Source organism: Phalangium opilio, unplaced genomic scaffold (assembly GCF_054372755.1).
Source record: "Phalangium opilio isolate 3A_F unplaced genomic scaffold, DU_Popi_V2 ptg000079l_1, whole genome shotgun sequence".
NCBI lineage: Eukaryota > Metazoa > Arthropoda > Arachnida > Opiliones > Phalangiidae > Phalangium > Phalangium opilio.
In genome coordinates this window covers 9,536,184-9,557,689 of record NW_028324187.1, presented here as the reverse complement: position 1 = coordinate 9,557,689, position 21,506 = coordinate 9,536,184, and the positions used below count along the sequence as shown (strand labels likewise).

Genomic DNA, 21,506 nt, shown 5'->3' with positions numbered 1-21,506 from the left:
TGCTAAGCTAAGCTAAGCTAAGCTATGCTATGCTATGCTATGCTATGCTATGCTATGCTAAGCTCTGCTATGCTATGCTAAGCTAAGCTAAGCTATGCTAAGCTAAGCTAAGCTAAGCTAAGCTAAGCGAAGCTAAACGAAGCTAAGCGAAGCTAAACGAAGCTAAGCGAAGCTAAACGAAGCTAAACGAAGCTAAACGAAGCTAAGCTAAGCTAAACGAAGCTAAACGAAGCTAAACGAAGCTAAAAGAAGCTAAACGAAACTAAACGAAGCTAATCGAAGCTAAACGAAGCTAAACGAAGCTAAACGAAGCTAAGCGAAGCTAAGCGAAGCTAAACGAAGCTAAACGAAGCTAAGCTAAGCTAAACGAAGCTAAACGAAGCTAAAAGAAGCTAAACGAAGCTAAACGAAGCTAAGCGAAGCTAAACGAAGCTAAACGAAGCTAAGCTAAACGAAGCTAAACGAAGCTAAGCTAAACGAAGCTTAACGAAGCTAAACGAAGCTAAACGAAGCTAAACGAAGCTAAGCTAAGCTAAGCTAAGCTAAACGAAGCTAAACGAAGCTAAAAGAAGCTAAACGAAGCTAAACGAAGCTAAGCGAAGCTAAAAGAAGCTAAACGAAGCTTAACGAAGCTAAACGAAGCTAAACGAAGCTAAACGAAGCTAAGCTAAACGAAGCTAAACGAAGCTAAACGAAGCTAAACGAAGCTAAGCTAATCGAAGCTAAACGAAGGTTAACGAAGCTAAACGAAGCTAAGCTAAGCTAAACGAAGCTAAACGAAGCTAAGCTAAACGAAGCTAAACGAAGCTAAGCTAAACAAATCTAAACGAAGCTAAACGAAGCTAAGCTAAACGAAGCTAAACGAAGCTAAGCTAAACGAAGCTAAACGAAGCTAAACGAAGCTAAACGAAGCTAAGCTAAACGAAGCTAAACGAAGCTAAACGAAGCTTAACGAAGCTAAACGAAGCTAAACGAAGCTAAACGAAGCTAAGCTAAACGAAGCTAAACGAAGCTAAGCTAAACGAAGCTAAACGAAGCTAAACGATCGAGTGGGCTATGTCTTGACACTCCATGGCAGGCTGGGAAATAAGGATATTTTTTAAACTAGTCCTTTGGACCAGTGACCCCCTAGTGTCTGAAATTATTTACTGGTCTCCGGACTGGTCCCAGCCTTTGCTCTCCAATAGATTTGCAATTAATAAACTGGTCCCGAGGAGCAGTAACCCCCACTTCTTGAATTAAAAAATTAGTCCAAGCAATTAATAAACTGGTTTTGGACCAGAGGAAGTGTGCTATTTCCCAGCCTGCTCCATGGTGTCAAGTTTTGTCAACAATTAACAAAATAACGCGCTTGTGGCGCCATCCCGGTGCAACCAAAGGAACTAAACGAAAAGGCGGGAAGACCAAATTATCCACTATATCACGCGCTTGTGGCGCCATCCCGGTGCAACCATGGGAACTAAAAGAAAAAGCGGGAAATTTGACTAGGCTTCAAGATGGCGACACCATCGCGTGATAAACTTGGAAGTTGTCCGTCCGTCCCAATGTTTTCAAAAGTGTCCCATGTACCCAATAGGCAGGCTAACGCAAAAGCCACTCTAGTGGTACTTTTCTCAACTCAGTGAAATGAATGAATAAAACAGGTGTAGAAGCTTTTTTTCGTCGAAGAGATTGTTGTGTTTTGCTGAATTTCAATGCTTTAAATGCAACGGAATTATTTATTAGTTAATTGTTGACAAATCTCTATAAAATCGATCATTTTATAGGACAAATTCAAGTCGAAATACTTAATTACGTTTGAAAATGATTGTGTTGTTTTGAATTTTCATTATCCAATGAGCGGCCTTCAAATTTAGCGCCAATCTCAAGTTTCCCAACGGAACTTTTTGACTGTCGAGAAGACCGCGCCGAGATGCTCTCTCATCACCCGTCGTAATTAATCAATTAACGGTAATTAATTAAGTTATTTTAATTGAAAGACTTAAAAAATAGTATTTATTAGTAATCAATTTCACATCGAGAAGGGCACCGTTTAGTTTATTACGAGTTAATAAGTTATTTTCAAAGAAGATCATCTCTTTGGCCCATTACCATAAGAGTGGTTAGGCTCAATGAACTGACAAAAAGATGTGATGTGATAAGTTGGTGAGCGTAATTAATTTAATTTCGTTAACTTTGTCGTAAATATTTCTCTAAATTTGAGTAAGAACTATGGTAGTCCTATATTAAACACTATATACAGAAATACCCCTTTGGGAAATGAGGAGTAAGAATGGAACTCCGTGATTGGTTGACCCGGAGATCCCGGATTATTGCAACTTTGCCTGGCGAAAGTGCGCGACCTCCCTTATTGGCCAAATAAGGTGGGAGTTTAAATTTTGGAGGGAAAGTTTTTTCTTCTGGTGTTTACGGCTTTACGCGTGTTTTGTGACCAAACTTGGATAATTTGTGCGCCTTTTGTGACAATTCGGATAATTTGTGCGCGTTTTGTGACAATTCGGATAATTTGTGCGCGTTTTTTGACAATTCGGATCATTTGTGTGTTCATCATTAGATCACCAACATACAAGTTTATCACGTAAGTCCAGATTTTAACCTATAAGGGAGCTAACAGTTCTGACCCTGAAACGTCACACCCTTCTATCTCTTACTGGAGTTTCATCTCCCCTAACGGTTGGAAACAGTATTCTACGCGCAAAAATTCCAACCAGAGAGGGGCTGCGTGACGTCAGACTATCTCTTCCCCTAGCCAGTTGTAAGCTCCCTATTCCTTGCTTGTTTGAGAATGGTTTTTGCGCTGTCCTTTTACTGTCGGTTTTGCGTGGGTTTCGAGAATCACTCTGTATTATAATTATACACGCCTAGTACTTTTTGCATTTGTTAAATTTAACATCAACAATAACACGTGGTTAAAAAGCACGTGTTGATAGTTCACTTTTCCTCCACGAGAGCTCGTTGAAATCATTACGAGTCTGTCTTCTTGAATAAGTCTAGATAGTTTAGCCTTGGCCATTCCAGAAACTTCAAATTTGCCGCGTTTGCGACGTTTTTCATAATTAAGTTTAAGTTAGTCATATAGTTAATAATCTTCGACGATGGATCACGAGACCGCCCGTAATAGAACAGTTTGGTGCGGAAATTTGTCGGAGAAAATCAGTGAAATCATTCTTTACGAGCTATTTTTGCAAGCTGGTCCAATTGAGGACATTCATATCCCGAAAGATAAGGATGGTCGCAAAAGAAACTTCGCGTTTGTCATTTATAAACACCTTGAAAGTGTCCCTTACGCGATCGAACTTCTAAACGGCATTAATTTATACGGGAAACCCTTGAAACTCGATGGCAGAGAAGGCAACAAATTGAATGACAATCCATACCGGTTAGCCCTAATTCGTCACCATAGAAAAGACTCCCATGAAAGGAGTATTTCGAGTTCAGAGAGACCGCCAGAACGTAGCGAACGTTCTTCCCCCAGAGTGTCACACTCTCATTCCCATACTGGGAGCTTGGGTGCCATCTGGCCCCCTCAAAGTCCCCCTACTTGGGCAACAGTCGCTTCTCAAAATGGTCCCAATGTTAGATTACCCCCGGGAATGTCCAGATTCTCACCAGGTGGACTTTCATTCCAAATGAGTCAAATGACATCCTTTATGAGTGGATCAGCGGCACCGGGGGGCTTCCCCCAATTAACCCCTGCTCAAATGTTCATGTTAGGAGCTGGTGCTGGTGCAGCCAATCCTCCAGCCATGTTTCCATGGCAAGCTGCCGCTGCTGCTGGCTTGCCAAGTTTGTCACCCAGTCAGTTGGGAAGTTTGGGGTTACCTCAAGAACAATGGCCCTTCAATCAAAGAAGATTTTAAATACTTTTATACTTTGTAGAATGTGACATCAACCCATTGTTAAGGTTGAAATCTATAGCGATACAATATTGTTCAAGGCCAAAGATTGCCATTTCTGTATTGGCAATATTGTATTAAGATGAATACGTAACATTCTCTTATTTTGATATTATTAAAACCAAGAATTTCCATAAATGAAATTTTTAAACAAACTTTTATTGAAATGTTAATAATACATTTAACAGATTAGCAAAATTGACTTAATTCTTCTTGAGTTTTAATCAACATTAAACAAATACTAGAATTCTAAATTAGCGGCAAATTGTTGCAATTGAGCTGGCAATGATGGATATATTTTCAAGGCTTCTCTGAGTTGATTAGGTTGCAATGTTAATCTCATAGATCTGTAATCTTTCTGACCCTTGAATGTTGTACTTAAAATTGAAGAATTCTCAACTGGTATAATTAATTCTAATCGTTCCATGTTCTCATACGCTTTGCTAACTACTGCCTTGGGAAATTCTCTCATTCCTGATCCAGTTTTGTCATTCTGAACTAGTTTCTTGTAATTTTCATTGATAGTTCTTAAGTTGAAAGGTTCCCCTTCATGGATACTTGAGTGTTTCATCATGACAATTACTAAGGTTAGCTCTAATTGAGATAGACTGCAAATTACAGTTTCTTTGGAATCATTTTCATTGTTTTCCACGAGTTGCTTTGGTATCTGAAAGTGGTCAAAATTTTGGGCTATGTTATAAAGAGGAAATTTAATTCAAAAAAATTCATTTCAAACCTTAATATTTCTTGGAAGTAAGTTTGTTGAACTTATTTTCATGTCTATTGAAAGTTGTCCAATTATGGGAAATAGAAGTTTCTGCAGTGATGTAAAATCCGGGCTAAAATCAAACTTTTCTTTCAACAATGTTAGAAAATGTTCATCTTGAAACAATTCCTCTACAAAATTATTCCAGTTTTCTTTGAGAATTGAGTTTGGTGTGTTTTCTCTAAGTGTTAACCAATGTTTAGCCGTTGCCATATAATCTTCAAAGGTTAGGTTAGCAAAGAGATAAAGCTGCCGATGAGAAAATCTAGATTTGACACGTTTTTCTAGTAATTCTAATACATCTAAGCGACAGGTGATACCAAATATAACAATAGGCGTTTCACTATTTAAGGCTGAATCAAACAGGTTGTAAAGTAAAGTCTGATTTTTATGTTGAGAGAATAAGTCAAATTCTTCAATTGAAAAGATCAGTGTTCCATTATTGTCATTAGATTTCAATGTTTCCAAAATAAGTGACATATTTTCAGCAAAACTGCCCGTAACTTTCTCATCATTGATAACATTGCTTAGATTTAATTGTCTCGCTATATCTTTTAAGGCGATATTATCATCAGTATGGATTAACCCATTCAGATTCACTATTCTGAGGTTGATATTTTGGTTTTCAAAGTAGTTAAAAGCGCTGTTTATTAATGTAGATTTCCCCGAACCTCTTGGACCCACGATAAACAAAGAATTACTTTCTCCGTTGGTTCGGGTATCGTTTATAAGTTTGGTTACCGTTTCAAAATGGGGTTTAAATATGTTTGAAGTTGGAATTTCCTCATAATCTATGATTTTTTTAGTTGATAACTGCTTTCTCAATATTTTAAATAGTTCACTTCGTGACATTTTACCTTCATTTGACACCTTTTTGTTTGACATTGTATAATTTTCAAGTTAAACGCCTTTAATGTCGTTCAATTCAACGTAAACGCAACTTTTGAAACTCCCGCGAAATCTAGTTGACAGACGACGGGAATTTCCCGCCAAAAGTTATGTACTTTGTGGATTCCAGGATAGATGGCGTTAAAAACCCATGGAAATTTCCCGCCAAAAATTATGTAGTTTGTAGATTCCAAGATAGATGGCGGTAGGTGTTTTAGGCGTGGAATTCCATTTTGGCGCCAAATAAGGTAAATCCGTGGAAATTTCCCGCCAAAAATTATGTAGTTTGTGGATTCCAGGATAGATGGCGGTAGGTGTACTATTATCAAAGTTTTAGGGGGGAAATTCCATTTTGGCGCCAATAACGGTAAATCCATGGAAATTTACCGCCAAAAATTATGTAGTTTGTGGATTCCAGGATAGATGGCGGTAGATGTATTATTGTCGAAGTTTTAGGCGGGGAATTCTATTTTGGCGCCAATAACGGTAAATCCATGGATAAATAATCAGGGGGGCTATTCTGTAATTTTCTTAGATGTCGATCTCGATCTCGAAGCGAACACGATCTCGAAGATAGTCGTATCGATCGAGATCCTTCTCGAACGAAAAATGGTATTCTATAACATGTATCGTTCGAGTTCGATACCGGAGTTCTCGATCTTCGAGAACAGCATAGATGTCGAAAGAGTGACGCACTTCCGTTTCATGGGACCAATCATAATAGGACTCTAGGAGGCGCGAAACTTGAAACTATTATTAGCGGACAAAAAAATAAGATCGTTTATTTTTGTTTAGGATGTGAGGGTTTAGTTTAATTCTTGCAGGTTTTAAGCCATCTAATTTGAAGTAGGATAGACAGTATAAAAATAAGTATTTAAAAGTAATTTGGCTAATTTCGCTTTGTTATTGTTATTATTAGTACTTTATGGTTTTTTCTGTTTGATTTCATTTATTATTCTTATTATTATTATCATTTTTATTATCATTATTATTATTGTTATTTTTTTTTTTTGCTTTTTATTTCTCTGCTGTGTATCGCTGTTTCATTATTGTTATATTCATTATTGTTTTTTAGAGGGCGGTCACACAGGGGCCTTACTGGCTCAGTGACCACGCACCACCTCGCCAATTGCTAAATAAATAAAAATAAATAAATCCCATATTATTATTTAATATTTACATAACCATAACCTATGATCTACAGGCTAAAGTTTTTATTCGACTGCTCTAAACGTATAGATTTATCTCCAACTAGTAGGAAAGGGGCATAACATTAGTGTTACTTTTTCGACCGCCATTTTAAAAGATGACGGCATGTTAAACCCGAAAACCCATAAGACACTTTTTATTTTTAGTCGAACGGTTTCGAGAGTAGGACGTTATTCCGAAAGGATAGTTATATTTCTCGCCGCCTTTTTTCAAGATGGCCGTGCATTCAAGCCATATTTCTTGATGTGCACCTACGACTTAAGAGTAACGTCCCTGCATAAATTTCAGCATCGTTGCCCGTCGGGACATCTTTGTTACTTTTTGGGCCGCCATTTTAGAATATGGTTTCAAATCATACCCCAAAACTCACAAAGCCTGTATATTTGATACCGTGTACCGGTGGGTGTACCTAATGTTCGGGGAATCAGTTGAAAAGCGCAGACATTATTCCACATTTCTTGCAGCATTTTTCAAGATGGCTATAGATTAAAAGCAATTTATTTAACGTCCCTGCAAAATTTAAGGGGGACTGTTTTGCCTGGGCGTTAACATTACAACACCAGAGGTATATATGAAATTTTATATACTTCTGACAACACGGTGTCTTCGTAAAATTCACGTAAAAATTTCTCTAGCTTGATTATCTAACTCAAAGCGAGCTAAATGTAGAAGGGCAGCTATTTACACTAAGATTAAAACTCATGAAAGAAGGGTTACTCGAAACGAAAAGACGATCTCGACAGCTACTACCCTGTCGATATCTAGTTCGACAACTTTGTCGATAATCGAGATGTTTAAGTTCGACAACTTCTTACAGAATACCATTTTTGTGATTTTCGAGATCTCGGTTCGAGATCGAGAGAGATGTCGATCGACAACTCGCTTTCGAAGCTTACAGAATAGGCCCCCAGGAAACAGTTTTGAACTCGGAAAAATTAGCTTTTATATTATAAACGTTTGAACAAAATACATTTTATCGTATGGAATATTTAAATCTATGATAAATTAATGAAATTTTGTTCATTTATTTTAGACAAAACGTTACATTCTTTATATTAAAAAAGTTTTATGTTTTGCAGTGACTAGTTTAAACTTTTGATAACAATCTACTTGGCGAAACATTTGTCAAATTCTTGATATAATGAGGAAGCATTTTTTTTCTGAAATTACTGATTTAAAATAGGCCGGCTTGCTTTTTTAAATTTTGCTGTTTCCAATGTGGTATGTCTAAAAACTCCGAATAGGACATACCAAAAGCAATTTTAAAATCTTCCCCGCTTAGATACAGCTGTAATTAATTAACAATTAGACAATTTAAGAGTTACGGTATTAGTCAAAAGTAATGATTACCTCTTTTTGAGTTGGATTCACTCCATCTGGTAATTGGGAAGGATCTTTTACTAACAGGGCTTCTAATGGAAATTTTTCGTATTCACTTATGATATCCGAAGAAGTACCCCCTCCGTTAGTTTGGGGCTAAAGTAAATTAAGTTAATTAGGAGCCTTTAATTACTAATTACCGATTTAAAAGCATAGACTCACGTGGTAAATGAATAACCCTGGGTTAGTAGCGGCCAGTTCCGATCGAATTTGTTCGTAGGTCTTCTCATTCTGTGATAAATTAAAGTTTTGGAACCCAAACCATTTATTAATTTAAATATAGTTCTTACGTTCCAAAAAGAGGTGTCCCAGGTGCCAAAAAATCCGACAAAGTTTGGGGGTTCGTGACCTTGTCTTAGTTTGACCACCGGGGTATTTACGTCCCTTCCACACGGGTCCGTTTTCAAGTAATCCATGGCCATAGCCGAGGCGAATTTTTGTTCGTCAGCGTTAGACTTGGCGCCGATCCAAAGAAACAAGACGTCCCACGCGTCTAGTAACATAACGTCTTCCTCAACTAGGTCACTCTGGTCAAAATCCATAATTTCCTCCACCGTGAAACGACCGGAAGCGTTGGAAATTTGATAAAGTCGTGGAAGATAACCAGAATTGCTATCCTGATTTAAAAGAAAAGTATTTCAATTTACCCCCAAAATGGTGGCGCTATTACGACGTATTTACTTGAAGTCTTTTATCATTGGCGTATGGTTCCTTTCCACCAATGGCGTCCCAGAAATCACCTTTCTCTTGTCCTTCATAAACTAAGACAATGTCCCTGAAATAGACACATCCGAGGTTGATCGAGTAATCAATATTTAATTATAAATTAACTTACTTTTTATTCTCATTGGCGATTCGTTTGGCCATCTCCCTTTCGTCCCCGGTACTTCCCTAAATGACATCATTAGTATCTATCATAAATTTACTCAACTCGGAAGTAGACCAAAGATTAGAACTTACCTTTCCGGCCCAAATGTAGGTCGTATCCCGAGTAGCCATGACAAAAACGTCATTCGAATTGAGACTTCCGGCCCGGAAGTCAACTTGTATCGCTTTCGTGTTATATTCGGAAGTTCCCCTGACTTGTAACAAATACTTTTCACCTAAACCCGATGTCCTCGATGTTTCTTCGGTGTTATTGAAACCACTCTTTGCACCACCCTGCATGCCGGTTAAGGGATAAACTCGATGTACCAATAACCAACTTGTAATTATAATTAACTTACTTGAAGTATAATCATCTTCCCGCCAAAAATGGCCATGAAATGGGGCGGCTCCTTTCCCTGAACGACCCTGACCTTTGAAACCAATTATACGATTCAGTTACATTCTAAAACAATGATAATTAACGTATCTGGACGTACTTGTACGGCTTGACCGTGTAGTTTGTCATCAAGTTCAACCGTTTTCATGGCAGCCGTCGCTTGTTCGTCGACGCTTGAATGTAGACCCTGAAATAGGCGTGATACGCTTGTTTAGAGGTCAATTTTTAGACACTACTGTTAATGGTTCGTACAATCCAATAGTAGACGATGTAGTGATCCTTTTTGCCATCGGAATAAGCGTAAACGACCACGTAGCAATCCCCGCTGTAGAAATTTCCCCTTTCGTTCTCTTCCAGAGGAACCAAATCAAAATTGACCACGTGAAATACTTCCTTACTTCCGGTTCCGTCGTCGACCATTTGCATTTCCGCCGCAAGATGAGTGTTTTCGTGCAAGGTTGAGGCGTCAAACTTTGTCTGGACTGTCTTAGCTAGAGAGAAAGAAGATAAGATTTTTTTAGCGTGATTACTTCGACTTGTAATGAGAAATAGACCTTCTGACCTATTTTTCCCGTGGTGGAAATCTGCCTTTGAAATCCGACTGTTTGGTTAACGTCCAGCCAGGATCTGAAGAGTGACTTGAATTCCGATGGTTCACCACCATCGATGACCCTGGTCACTTGCGTATGGTTGGGGTAGCCTTTCTTCTTAACGAATCCCTAATGGAAAAAGATTGTTCGTTTAACTTCCGGTTGAACAGTTATATATACTATATATAGTATATATAGTATATATAACTATATATATATAGTATATATAACTATATATACTATAGTTTTATTTTAATTACTTGGGCATTCCTCATGGCTTCGCTACGTTCTTTGTTGCTAGCGCGTTTACCAACCCAGACCCAAATGCCCGATTCACCATTGTCAATTATAAAGGAATCCTAATTAACACACAGGAAAGGATTAAAATTTACTGTCCACTTCCGGTAAAAGATATTTCAACTTTCATACCTGCGATTGTAAATCCCTTTGATCTAACGGACCATTCTTGACCTCGGTAACTTTCAAAGTACCATCCTCGTCGGAACACCTAAATTGAACATTAATATAAACACCAATTGTCCATTCGAAATCGGGGTCAAATGTCATCGTTACCTGTAGAGCTTAATATCGGTATGAACTTTTCTCTCCACGACCTCATCTTGACCTCCTTCGGTATGACTCTTAATATTTTTTTGATTTACGGGCAATAATTTATTGAAATACTGAAAGTTCAAAGGTCAAGTCATAATATGATTTCACTCTGACGTTAAATTATTATTCTTAATGTACTGTACCTCTCGTTCGGCTTGGGGTAACGATTTCTCGTGTCCATCTTCTACGATAATAATGGGTCGCGAATTATTTCCGGCTTCGAATCGAAGTTGTTGCGCCACTTTGGCACCCTTCATTAAAAAAAAAAAAAAAAACAACTCAACTTAATTCATTAGAAACTTTGATTTATTAACTTATGGTGATTTTACCTGTATTTTTTCCATATTATTTGAATATTTTCCAGTCCATATAAAGACGGCTTCATCCGTATTGACCAAAAACACGTCTCCATCGTTCATCAAACTCCATGAAATGCTCCCTAATTGTTTAACAGTTGGTTTTCTTTTTCCTTTAATTTGGAATAATTGCGGTTCCAACGTCGTTATCACGTGGTTTAAACCAGAGGCAACCCCACCCTCTAATAATCTTAAATAAATTATGATAATTATTAAAGAAATCAAATAATTATTTTTATTTGAAAAATTTACCTGATTCCTTTTTTAAAGTATGACAAAAATCTCTTGGTTTCGAACCCTTGAGCTTCGCGGTGTTGTATGGGAGTTCCACCCATGTAATCGTCGAGTTCTACAGTTTTATAAGCGGCTACACCAGCTTCATCCTGTTTTTAAATTAATTATTTAATTAATTATCATTCTAATTAAAATTAAATTTAAATTTTATTAATTACTTGGGAGGTGAATTTTCCCAACCAGAAATGGATATGAATGTTCAAGTATCCTTTAGCTTCTCTGGGCTAATTAGAATTAAGTTTAAACTAATTAATCATTTACTTAATTAATTATAATTAATTAGGGTTACGTACTGTACCTTCATTTGAGACCATCCTTTTTCATTCCCTTCCGTCGCCTTTTTAATCACGATTAAATATTAATGTTAAATTAAATTAAATTGATTTAAATATATTTAATTCGAGTGTTATTAATTCTTACGCAAGCAATTATGTAAGAATCACCAGTGTAGAAAATTCCATAGCTGTCTTTAGGCACGGGAACCACTTGCATTTTCTAGATAGTATTGTAATTGTAATTTTAATTTTAATTATTTTTTTTAATATTTGGTATATTAGGGTTGTTACGGGTCAGTTAATTTGATAATGTCATGGAAAGGTCAGAGAATTTTTGGAAATTACAGGTAGTTAGGAAAATCCTTTTTGACAGGTAATTTTGGTTATAAAGGGGTCATGGAAATGTAAACAAAGATGTTTATTTTACTGCAACAATGTAATCTTTGATTATCGCCAGAAATATAATTTGTTTGTCAACGATGCCAGGTGTTACGTTAAAACTTAAAAGTGACATTTATTCTTTTTCTTTCAAGGGAGATTGAAATGATATGACAACTAACTAAGAAAATTTAGTTAAACTTAACGGTTAATTAATGTTATTTTTAATTATATTATTACGTTCTTTATTTAATTAATTTAAAATCGATTAAATAGTCAGTGTTGTGATACCATTCCATACTCCCTTTAAGCGGCGGCGCTTATTTGACCCATTTAATATAATTTAAGTTAAAATACAAACCTCTATTCTCCATATATAAAAGAACGTGGAATGTTTGGGAATATGTCTAAAGGCTGGATCAATAGCTGCCATTTTTAAAGCTAAAAACAAAACGAAAGAAAACACGCTAATTAGAAAATTTATAATTAAACCTCGTAAGGGAAGTAAGACCTCCGATATTGCTTATTCAAGATAAGATATATTTTGTTCTAGGCCTACAAAGATTAAATTAATTTGTTTTTAATCAGTTAGCGGTGGTTTTACACGCTTCCACCCACCTTTCGATAAAATGTATGTTGTAAATGCCTTGCAATTGTCATCTAAATAAAATTTCTGACTAATTGACAAACTGATAATCATAGCCCTACCCCAAACCGCTTTACTTAACCCTTAACCCCGTTCAAATACCACTTGATACCATCATACCAATGTAATGGTACCGACTTAACCGAGATTTATATTTAATTGACAGCAAAGTTTTAATGAATGGCTTAAGGATATGTTTTCGCCGATAAGGATATTTATCTAGTTGTTCTTAATCCCTCCAAATATTTTATTGCGTTTTTCTTTTTATTATTATTACTAGATTTAAAGAAACTCCCTTTTTGCATGCCAGAGGCAAGACGAGGTAAATTATTTTCCTACTGTCTTTAAAAGCCATAAAGATAGCGATTTTTTTAAAGGACACTAGAAAGTAACTTAGAATCCAGAATAGCGGTGGTTGTAAAGTGAACTAGGCCTATAGCTAGACAAGTACGGGATTTGGGATTTTAAAATTCGCATGGCCATTGGCGATTTTTAAGAAAGTCTAGCTCACTGTCTATAATGGTTCAAAATTGAGTTCGTGTTAAATTGTTAATTGATGTGCGGTCAAGTACTTAGCACCGTTGGACAGAGGACAATCTTGTCTATCAAACCTTCAAAGGGTTTCGTCGTAGCTTGTAAAGTGCCAGAGTTCTGGCGTTTCAAAGTTTTCCCATATTCTGACCGCTTAACCACGTGGAGTCCAAATCTTTTTGGTTTTATTCGAACCTTTATTACTTGAGATCGGGTTGTTGTAGACCCAAGTACTTAGTACCATTGGACAGAGGACAATCTTGTCTATTACACATTTAAATAAGGGATTTCATCTTAGAGTTTAAATTGACGTTCCAAAGTTCATTCAAATTTGAAAAATCGTTATTATATTTTTTAAAGGCATTGAGAAACCAGCTGAGTTGGACATTTGGTGGTTTAGTATTCTAAGTAACGTGTATTGAAATGGGAAGCGCTGATAAAGAGGAAATAGAGTTTCGGTTTCATTGTTTAGGAAATGCAGGTGAATTCCATGGAAAGTTCGTTATTTAAAAAAAGGTATCGAGGCGTAACGAACCGCATCTCCTATATCGGAACGCGCCGTTTTAATTGGCATAATCCATCGCCTTCCAGAGTAAAGATATTTCTAAACTACTAAAGGCGGTAACGAAACGGCTCTCCATTTGAATCGTAAACGTCTATGAGATAATAGGGTATACGTAATTAACTTAACAATGCTAAGGGTATTTATCACTACGGGAGTATTATTATTATTATAACCCGGGCCAAATTCGAAAACTCCCAAAAATAGTTAGGATACAGCGGTCATTGTTTTATAGCCAATACAAGGAAAGGCTGAAGTTTTGATTGGATAATAAGTTAGTAACGTCAGTTTCTGAGATCGGTACTTCGATGAAATGTCAGGGAATTTGAAAATCAGATCAGGGAATTTCAAAAATAAGATCAGGGAATTTCAAAAATCAGATCAGGGAATTTGACAATGGGACTATGAAGGCAAGGGGATTTTGCAAAGTAGGTCCAAATAGTTACTGAAAATTTGGGGAATGTAAAAATTGGTCTCAAAGTTCAAGGAACTAAATATTTAATTAGCCTAGAAATAATTTTCAATTAAAATATAAATCCATTGTTTGAAGTTGAATTTGATTTCAATCTTTATTTCTTTATTTGTTTTTTTAAGTTCTAATTTAACCATAATTAAACCACCGTTAATGTAGTTCTATCAACTGAATTATATTTAATTTGAGTTTTAATATCATTTATTGGCAATTGAAAGTTCATGATTGAGAAATTATCGAACCTTCACTCGAATTAGTTCTTTTATACTTAAACACGAGCCTAACAAATTCCTATTCTTTCCTTAGACTGAATACAATAGAGAATTGACATTCAATGTTACGCCCCCATAGAAGTTAATATAGTTTAATAGGAAACAGAGCCATTAGTCGCTCGCTTATTATAAAACAACAATAATAATACAGAAAAGGTAAAAATGACTCATGTAAATTTACAGGTACTCATACAGAATGGGTTAGCTATTCGAGTCCGTAGTAGTGGTTTCCTTACACCCTTTAAACCGATGATATTACGTTGACCATTGTCCATCATAAGTAATGCGGAGAGAAAACCACAAAAACTCGAATAGATAATCATACTAAACAATAAAATTAACTTTTTCACACTTACCTTGCTTAGTTTAACACCGCGTCCTTGCACGTTACCGGCTTGCCAGAAAGGCTGAATGCAAAAAAATTGCTACAAATTTCTTTCTTTCACCAAGCTTATCTGTGATGTAATTAAAAGGTTTTATGATAAAACTCTTATCCAACTTCGTAAATATCTATCCTCTACTTTTCTTTCCACCTCAAATATAACGGGACAAGTACAAGTGCAAGCGCGTTAACCATCCTACAATTACCTTACAAACACACTTCGTTAATCCAGGTAGGATTAATTTTTAAACCTCTACTATTAAAGGTATTTCCCTTTCTAAGTCAAATAGAAACACTGATCCAGGATGAAAAATTATGTCAAACGTACTACTTTTTACATCTCCTTTAACGGAAAAAATGGGGGAGGGAGGTATTTGTGTCCCTCCGCGCTTTTATTGTACAGGTGGAATAACTTTCAAAATTACTAAAACACGCCGGTGATGATAATAGTTGTTATCAGACTGAAAGCGAAAAGGTCGTAACTTATAGCGTTTATATATGAAAGATACTGCGTTTTGGCCTTAAAGTTGGGCATCGCAAATTACCTTAGACATGCAAATTATCAACATATCCTTACAGTACTTATAAAGGTACAGATGACAGGTGTATTTCTTACCTTCCAGTCTAAAGTAATTATAGATTAAGGGATAGGTAAGAGGGAGGGGGTCACCAACTTCCGGTTAGTTCATTCATACAGGCCTCTTTATTACGTAATGGCATTAAAAACGTTTGCCTCTATTACAGTCTATGGGAAAACAACGCAATTGCCATTACTATTTGCAAGGCAAATAAATACCAAATTTTTTTTTTTTAGAAAATACACAATTTTTATTTTAGAGATCCATATATTTTCAATATACATCGGTATAATCACAAATTTTATTCCCGGGGAAATAACAAATTTACTTTGAAGCAAAACGAAACTGGCCTATTTTCTTGTAGGCCATTTTTTTTTTTTCAAAAACCAAAGGCTTGTGTTTTTTTTTTGTTTTTTTGAAATTAATTAAAAATTTAACGTAAAAACAATGAATTCAGATCAGCAAAAGTTGAATGAATATAAAGTTATTAAAAGTTTTTTATTTAAGAAAGAAATAAAATTAAGTTAAAAAAAAAGAAAGAAACGAAACGAAATGAAAAACAAAATGGCGGCTTTTTTGTTGACAGACATTTTTCCCGAATGTAGTAGGCACTAAGTAGATATATAGGTATATTTTTTATAATTTCTTTTCTTCAAATTGGTTTTTTTTTTCTTAAAACCCTGACAAGTTTGTCAACTTAGAAATATATATTTATTTACAGTTCATTTTTAGGAATATTTATTTATTTATTTATTTATTCTTTTATTTAAAAGAACGTTTTAACGAACCGAGTGTCTGTTAGTTAGTTTGTTCGTTCGTTTGTTAGTTAGTGGCTTCCTAAAATTTCACTTGTTTTATGTCGCGGTGAAGTGGAAAAGGATCATTTTATTTATTTTTATTGAACGTAAGATTCGGTGGCGGCGTTTTCTTTTTTAACCATGACGTTCTCGAGTAATTCATATTCATTCGCATCCGCTGTTTGCATAAATTATATTATATTATATTAGTTTGAAGTATTTAATTATGAAAACCCATTTATAACAAAATGAAGGGAAGGGAAAATACTACAGGCTTTATGGGGAAAAGGATGCCACAAGTCGTCAGGGAAAAGGATACCACAAGTCGTCAGGGAAAAGGATACCACAAGTAGTCAGGGAAAAGGATACCACAAGTAGTCAGGGAAAAGATTTTAAGGGACTTGTTAAAATAAAATGTCGTGATAATTGTGGTATCCCTGTTATAAATAGGTTTTAACTTGTTTCCACTTCACAAACTAAGTGCGTATCACGCTGTAAGAGCTTGGTGGTTATGTTCCTGAGCATCCATACCAGTTTCATTAATGGAGAGATCGTTATCCTGATCAGTTTCATCAACAGACATGGCCAGGTCGCAGCTGTCACCTCCAAATTCGTCAGGGTTCTCTTCCCCTTCCTCGCACTCCTCTTCTTGGTCTTGGATGACGTCCTCGGACATTCCTAGGCTGACCCCCACATTGACCCCACCGACCACGACACCGCCCGTTCCTCCCGGACCCCCCATATGTACCGCCCCCGTTTTACGAGTTTGATGAGTTTTTAAATGCTTTGATAAATGGTCCGAACGCATGAAACGTTTTAAACACTCTGCGCACTGAAATCTCTTTTCACCTATAGATATTGAACCGCAATAACGACAAACTAAGTATAGTAATACCGACGGAATAATAATATTCCAAGTAACTTACCCGTGTGTGTCCTCCTGTGTCTTTGTAACTCGTCCGACCTCGTGAACCTTTTCCCGCAAAATAACCAAGTACAAACGAAAGGTCTCTCGCCAGTGTGCCACCTCAGATGGGCCCTCAAATGAGACGTTTTGCCGTAGACTTTGTTGCAACCAGGCACGTGGCAAATGTGTTGCTTTTTCTTGGCTTCACTGACCCTTCAGTTGGTTTGGGGCGATACAAGTTTAACAAAAATTAAAGTTCGAAAGACAAATTATGTCTACAAAAGCTCAAAGGGAGTTGACAAGTCAGGGACTTTAAAGCCACATGTAGAATGATCCATGAACGGAAAACATTGAAAAATGTTTTTAAGTTAAAGACAACTTACTTTCCTTCACCGTCTCGGCAATATGGACAAGTGCAAGCCACCCTCCTGACGCGTCTGGCGGCGCCTCCTGAACCGCCTCCATTATTATTTCCATTATTCGAGGTTGGAGTAATTGTCACTTCGGTCGTCAAGGATTGAGAATCTGTCGAAGTCGACTGCGAACTTTGATTGGATCCCTGCGGTTGAGGGGTGGACGGATGGGAGGAGACTGACGAGGTCGTCGTGACGGTGGCGCCCGCCGCGATGGCCGCGTTAATCTGAGCGGGGGTGGCGGCTACTACTTGCCACTTGGTCGGGTCGTTCAAGTCCGGTTGGATCTGCTGGGCTGATGAGTAGTATTGGACTTGAACAACATCTTCCTGGTTGTTTGAGGATGGTGAATATCTATGGTTGGACATCTTACCGACTAATTGAGTTCCCGAGATAGTTTGCACCGCTTGCATTGGACTTAAAGGCCCCACGTGTTGACCGCCAGCTGACCCCATCCCTGGTACCGACCCCGTCGCGATGATACTGGCCCCAGGAGGCAAGTTTAACCCCTGAAGTATTTGTTGAGCTTGACCACCGCCTTGTAACTGAAAATAATTTGAGTTATGACGCGATCAACCGTCACTAAAACTTCGCTACTACCTGAATTCCTTGAAGACCACCGGGTAATCCCTGCACTTGTATGATATTTGACGACCTCATTCCACCCAACTGCGGCATATTAATCGCGCCCATTGGCCAGAAAGTGGCGCCCGCTCCAGCCCCCAATAACTGCCCAATTTGTCCTTGTATTATTTGTCCATTCGGTAATTGTAAACTAGCCATCGCGGTTAAAGGTTGTCCCAATAAGGTCGCGGTACCACCTTGGCCATTATCAGCCTGAGTACTAGTGGTAGTTTGAGAACCCGACGTAGTTGTCCAGGTAGTTGAGGTCGAAGCCTGTGACATTGATTGGTTAGCTTGACTCGTCGCCGCCTGCGTCATCTGAATAGGCGTGGCTACTTGCACTTGTTGCAGTTGGCCCTGAGAAGCCATCTGAAGAGATAAACCCGAACCAAACTTTTTCGTAAACAAAACAAAACAAGACGGGGGGCGGAGGGGGAAACGACGAATTAAACGAGAAGGGTGAAAATAAATTATAACGTGACACGTGATGAACGATGACGTAAAAAAAGGGGGAAGAAAAGAAAGAGTAGATTATATTAGTATTTACTTCGAAGTATGCGCTTCTGGTTAGATTTAAGATTTGGGGAATCGTAAAGTACTTGTTTAAAATAGATTTTATTTTTATTTCTAGGTAATTATGGATGGAAAAAAGTTGTCGGAAAGCTCACCTGAGCGACTTGTCCTTGCATCTGAGGCGAAACGACTTGCGCCGTCATTTGTCCCGAGGTAAGAACATTTCCCGCGGACATTGTCTGCATTGTTTGCACTGGGAGGTGTATAGTTTGAAAGATAGTCTGTCCATTAGAGGTCGAGATGGGTACTTGCACGGGAATAGTTTGTTGGACGGCCGCGGCTCCCATTGGTAATTGAACCGCCTGTAGTACGTTACCCCCGCGAATGGCCACGTTTTGACCCCCGATCTGCGCGAAGGTCACGTTGTTTCCCAATCCCATGTTCTGAACAACCGCCGTCCCAGCCTGACCATTAGCTTGGACGGAATTTTGGCCCGAATTGTTCGTGGCTTGTTGGGGCGCTGCTGATGCCCTGATATATGTCTGTCCATTTGGCCCCGTAAAAATTGTCTACAAGGACAATGTAATAAAGAGTTACACCCCGCTAGCCTGTTAGTCACGTGGGTTCTCCCGATTTATTACTTAACAAGCTAGGAATAGTCAAAATTCGAAACTTACTTGATTTCCACCAATTTGAATAGTTTGTTGTCCAGTAAAGGATGATGGTATGAAGAGGGCTGATGTTTCTTGGCCATCAATTTGTATGTTTTGAATTTGAGGGATGACATTGTAGGTAAGATTGCCACCGGCCGTTTGCGTGGCGTAGACCTGCCCGTTGACGTTCTGGGCGGCTGAAGTGGGCACGGAGATGGTCTTGAGGGTTTGTTGGTTGCCGGCCCCCTGGGCGGGGTGCCCCACGCTCGTTACGGGGGTCACGGTACCGTCGGGGTTCAATACGCCCAAAGTCTGCGCCCCGGCGGACTGTACCGGGACGTAATGCGCCTGAGCCCCGCCGGGACCGGCCGTGGCGGTCGCGGCCGACGCCGTGATTTCGGCTTCCGGCCCTAAAGGCCCTTGATTATTAATTCGCGTATTTGTCTGCGCGTAAACTTTCAGGCCGGTTGAGGAGTTTGTTAATCCTTGGGCGTGGGCACTTTCTTCACCAATTTTACTACACGTAGCGGCTAAAAGAGCCAAAGGAGATGGTCGAGGCTGTAAAAGCGGTAAAGGCGGGGTCAATGCCGTAGAAGGGGGTGTCAACCCGACAACCCATCCGCCATATTGTTTTCTAGAAAAAGCGGGGAGGGAGGTCCCCTCGGAGGGAGTACCCGGAACTTAACTAGGGCCCATCTCACTCTCTGGCACTCACCTGTGACGTATTAGCGGGCATATCTTTCAAAATCCACCCTGGATTAAAGTTGATCCGAAATCTGTCGGATTCGGACCATTTTCGCGATAATCTCCCGATGCACTCATTCTACAACGACCGCCATTAAAGATCAACCTCGCGAGAATATCTTCGAATGCTAGAGAAAACTCGCCCAAATTCTCTCTCCCAGACCCCTAGTATTGAAGGACCAAATCCCTACGCCCCAGAAAGTAGTTCCAAAAGAAAAGTCTAACGTTAAACGCGCATTCCAAATCGAATTAATCTTCAACTATGATATTCGTAAAAGCAATGTCACCGCGAAAATAATCATAAGTAACTATTTAATTCTAATTTTCAAAGGGATTTAATCTTCGTGCGGATTCTTACGAGGATATTAGGTGGTAAATCGGTTTTAGTTGGTAGTCAAGCCGTGGGAAGGCGGTTCGTACTAGGCGTGAACGTCATGCGCGCGCAGGGGGGAAAAGGGGGTTGAAAAAAAATCGAGGACGCTACTACCTACGTTGCTTTTCGCGTTTCTCGAACGGGAAAGGGGGAACCTTCATCCCCCGCCCCGGACTCTTAACTGTGTAGAGGTACTGATTACAAAATGGAACCCTCCTAGCTGGAGGAATAGAAGGAAAATCCGCCTGGCTCCAACATCTGTCTACTCCGAGTTCCCACGATTTTACCCACCCCTTTAAAGAAAGACTCTCAGACCTCCTATCCATCAACCCGACTAGACCCAGACTACAATGTCTATGGAGGAAGTTAAACCAGCGCGGTGAGGCTGTCCCTTTATTGGCCCCTAAGGTTATTTTTACCCCGAAAGAGGCTGGAAAACTCGCTTGACTGCTTCTACTAGAGAGGCAACCGAAAAATACTTTGGGCGTGTAAACCCTTATCTTATCACAAAGTTTTGGCGCAAAATATACCAGCCTCTCCCAAATTTTAACATATCTTAACAAAAGCAAACTCTTAAGAAATCGTATCGTATCGTAGTGGACCTATTTCCAAATTTATAAGAAAGTGATAAAAGAATTTACATTCATTCTAAAAATACCATACATTTGGAAAACTTTTCAAAATACGAAAACTAGGAAATAATCAATGTTTTGAATTTAAGATAGCCCTGACCTATTTATTGCAACCCCTGTACATTTATGGGTCGCCTGCCTCTTATACCAACACCCTGTATATTAGAGCGGGTTGGGTGGGTAAGGGGTTGGTGTCGTCTGCTCTTCTCGTTTTGGCGCGCCGCTCCGTAGAGGTCGAGGCTGAGCCGAGGCTATGATGGTCACCACCCACGCGCCCAAAGGGGGAGAGGTTAGCGGGTGGTAGGCGAGATCGAGTACCGGGAGGGTCGGCCGAAACCCCGCTTAAAATCGCAGCCACCGACCGACAAGTAATAAAATTTTTGGGCAAGGTCTTCCGAGTCGGACACAACGATATTTGAGGATTTTGGGCGTAGCCTTACTTTTACGACACCACCAGAGTCAGAAGGAAATCTTGAATCTTGATTAGAGGGATGTTCCT

At 38.6% G+C, this 21,506-nt stretch overlaps 4 protein-coding genes and 1 long non-coding RNA gene across 12 annotated transcripts; 2 read left to right on the top strand and 3 right to left on the bottom strand.

Annotated features, from left to right (window-relative positions):
• Positions 1–1,313: 1,313 nt before the first annotated feature.
• Positions 1,314–20,045, top strand: LOC149654815 (uncharacterized). Of its 2 annotated transcripts, XR_016370743.1 has the most exons (3): positions 1,314–2,145; positions 2,243–2,578; positions 18,724–20,045. It is a non-coding gene; the product is annotated as an uncharacterized LOC149654815 (long non-coding RNA). The 2 variants fall into 2 exon arrangements; XR_016370742.1 differs by having other exon boundaries at positions 1,314–2,578.
• On the top strand, positions 2,805–4,039 carry LOC149654818 (uncharacterized). Its single transcript, XM_089846479.1, has one exon. The coding sequence runs from the start codon at positions 3,096–3,098 to the stop codon at positions 3,858–3,860; it is 765 nt and encodes a 254-aa protein (XP_089702605.1). The 5' UTR covers positions 2,805–3,095; the 3' UTR covers positions 3,861–4,039.
• Positions 4,035–5,675, bottom strand: Orc4 (origin recognition complex subunit 4). The gene is made up of 2 exons (XM_089846477.1): positions 4,633–5,675; positions 4,035–4,563 (listed from the first exon to the last, which is right to left on the bottom strand). Exons 1-2 carry the CDS (start codon positions 5,545–5,547, stop codon positions 4,138–4,140), a joined length of 1,341 nt encoding a protein of 446 aa, XP_089702603.1. The 5' UTR covers positions 5,548–5,675; the 3' UTR covers positions 4,035–4,137.
• LOC149654816 (villin-1-like) lies at positions 7,684–14,925 on the bottom strand. 3 transcript variants are annotated; one of them, XM_089846471.1, is made up of 22 exons: positions 14,748–14,925; positions 12,270–12,349; positions 11,676–11,750; positions 11,554–11,592; positions 11,414–11,479; positions 11,214–11,344; positions 10,935–11,151; positions 10,749–10,856; positions 10,567–10,676; positions 10,423–10,501; positions 10,254–10,352; positions 9,966–10,122; positions 9,656–9,894; positions 9,504–9,590; positions 9,366–9,437; positions 9,100–9,300; positions 8,975–9,030; positions 8,821–8,914; positions 8,430–8,756; positions 8,302–8,370; positions 8,110–8,235; positions 7,684–8,047 (listed from the first exon to the last, which is right to left on the bottom strand). In XM_089846471.1, exons 2-22 carry the CDS (start codon positions 12,339–12,341, stop codon positions 7,934–7,936), a joined length of 2,538 nt encoding a protein of 845 aa, XP_089702597.1. In that variant the 5' UTR covers positions 12,342–12,349; positions 14,748–14,925; the 3' UTR covers positions 7,684–7,933. The 3 variants fall into 3 exon arrangements, with proteins under 3 accessions (XP_089702597.1, XP_089702596.1, XP_089702594.1); XM_089846470.1 differs by lacking the exon at positions 14,748–14,925 and adding an exon at positions 12,420–12,717; XM_089846468.1 differs by lacking the exon at positions 14,748–14,925 and adding an exon at positions 12,527–12,717.
• On the bottom strand, positions 15,574–20,116 carry LOC149654814 (uncharacterized). Of its 5 annotated transcripts, none has more exons than XM_089846475.1 (9): positions 19,974–20,116; positions 19,283–19,816; positions 18,761–19,174; positions 18,069–18,485; positions 17,842–18,013; positions 17,439–17,763; positions 17,075–17,271; positions 16,680–16,997; positions 15,574–16,326 (listed from the first exon to the last, which is right to left on the bottom strand). In XM_089846475.1, the coding sequence occupies exons 1-9, from the start codon at positions 19,992–19,994 to the stop codon at positions 16,247–16,249; spliced, it is 2,478 nt and encodes an 825-aa protein (XP_089702601.1). In that variant the 5' UTR covers positions 19,995–20,116; the 3' UTR covers positions 15,574–16,246. The 5 variants fall into 5 exon arrangements, with proteins under 5 accessions (XP_089702601.1, XP_089702602.1, XP_089702598.1 ...); XM_089846476.1 differs by having other exon boundaries at positions 18,069–18,461; XM_089846472.1 differs by having other exon boundaries at positions 17,439–18,013.
• Between the last annotated feature and the right edge of the window lie 1,390 nt (positions 20,117–21,506).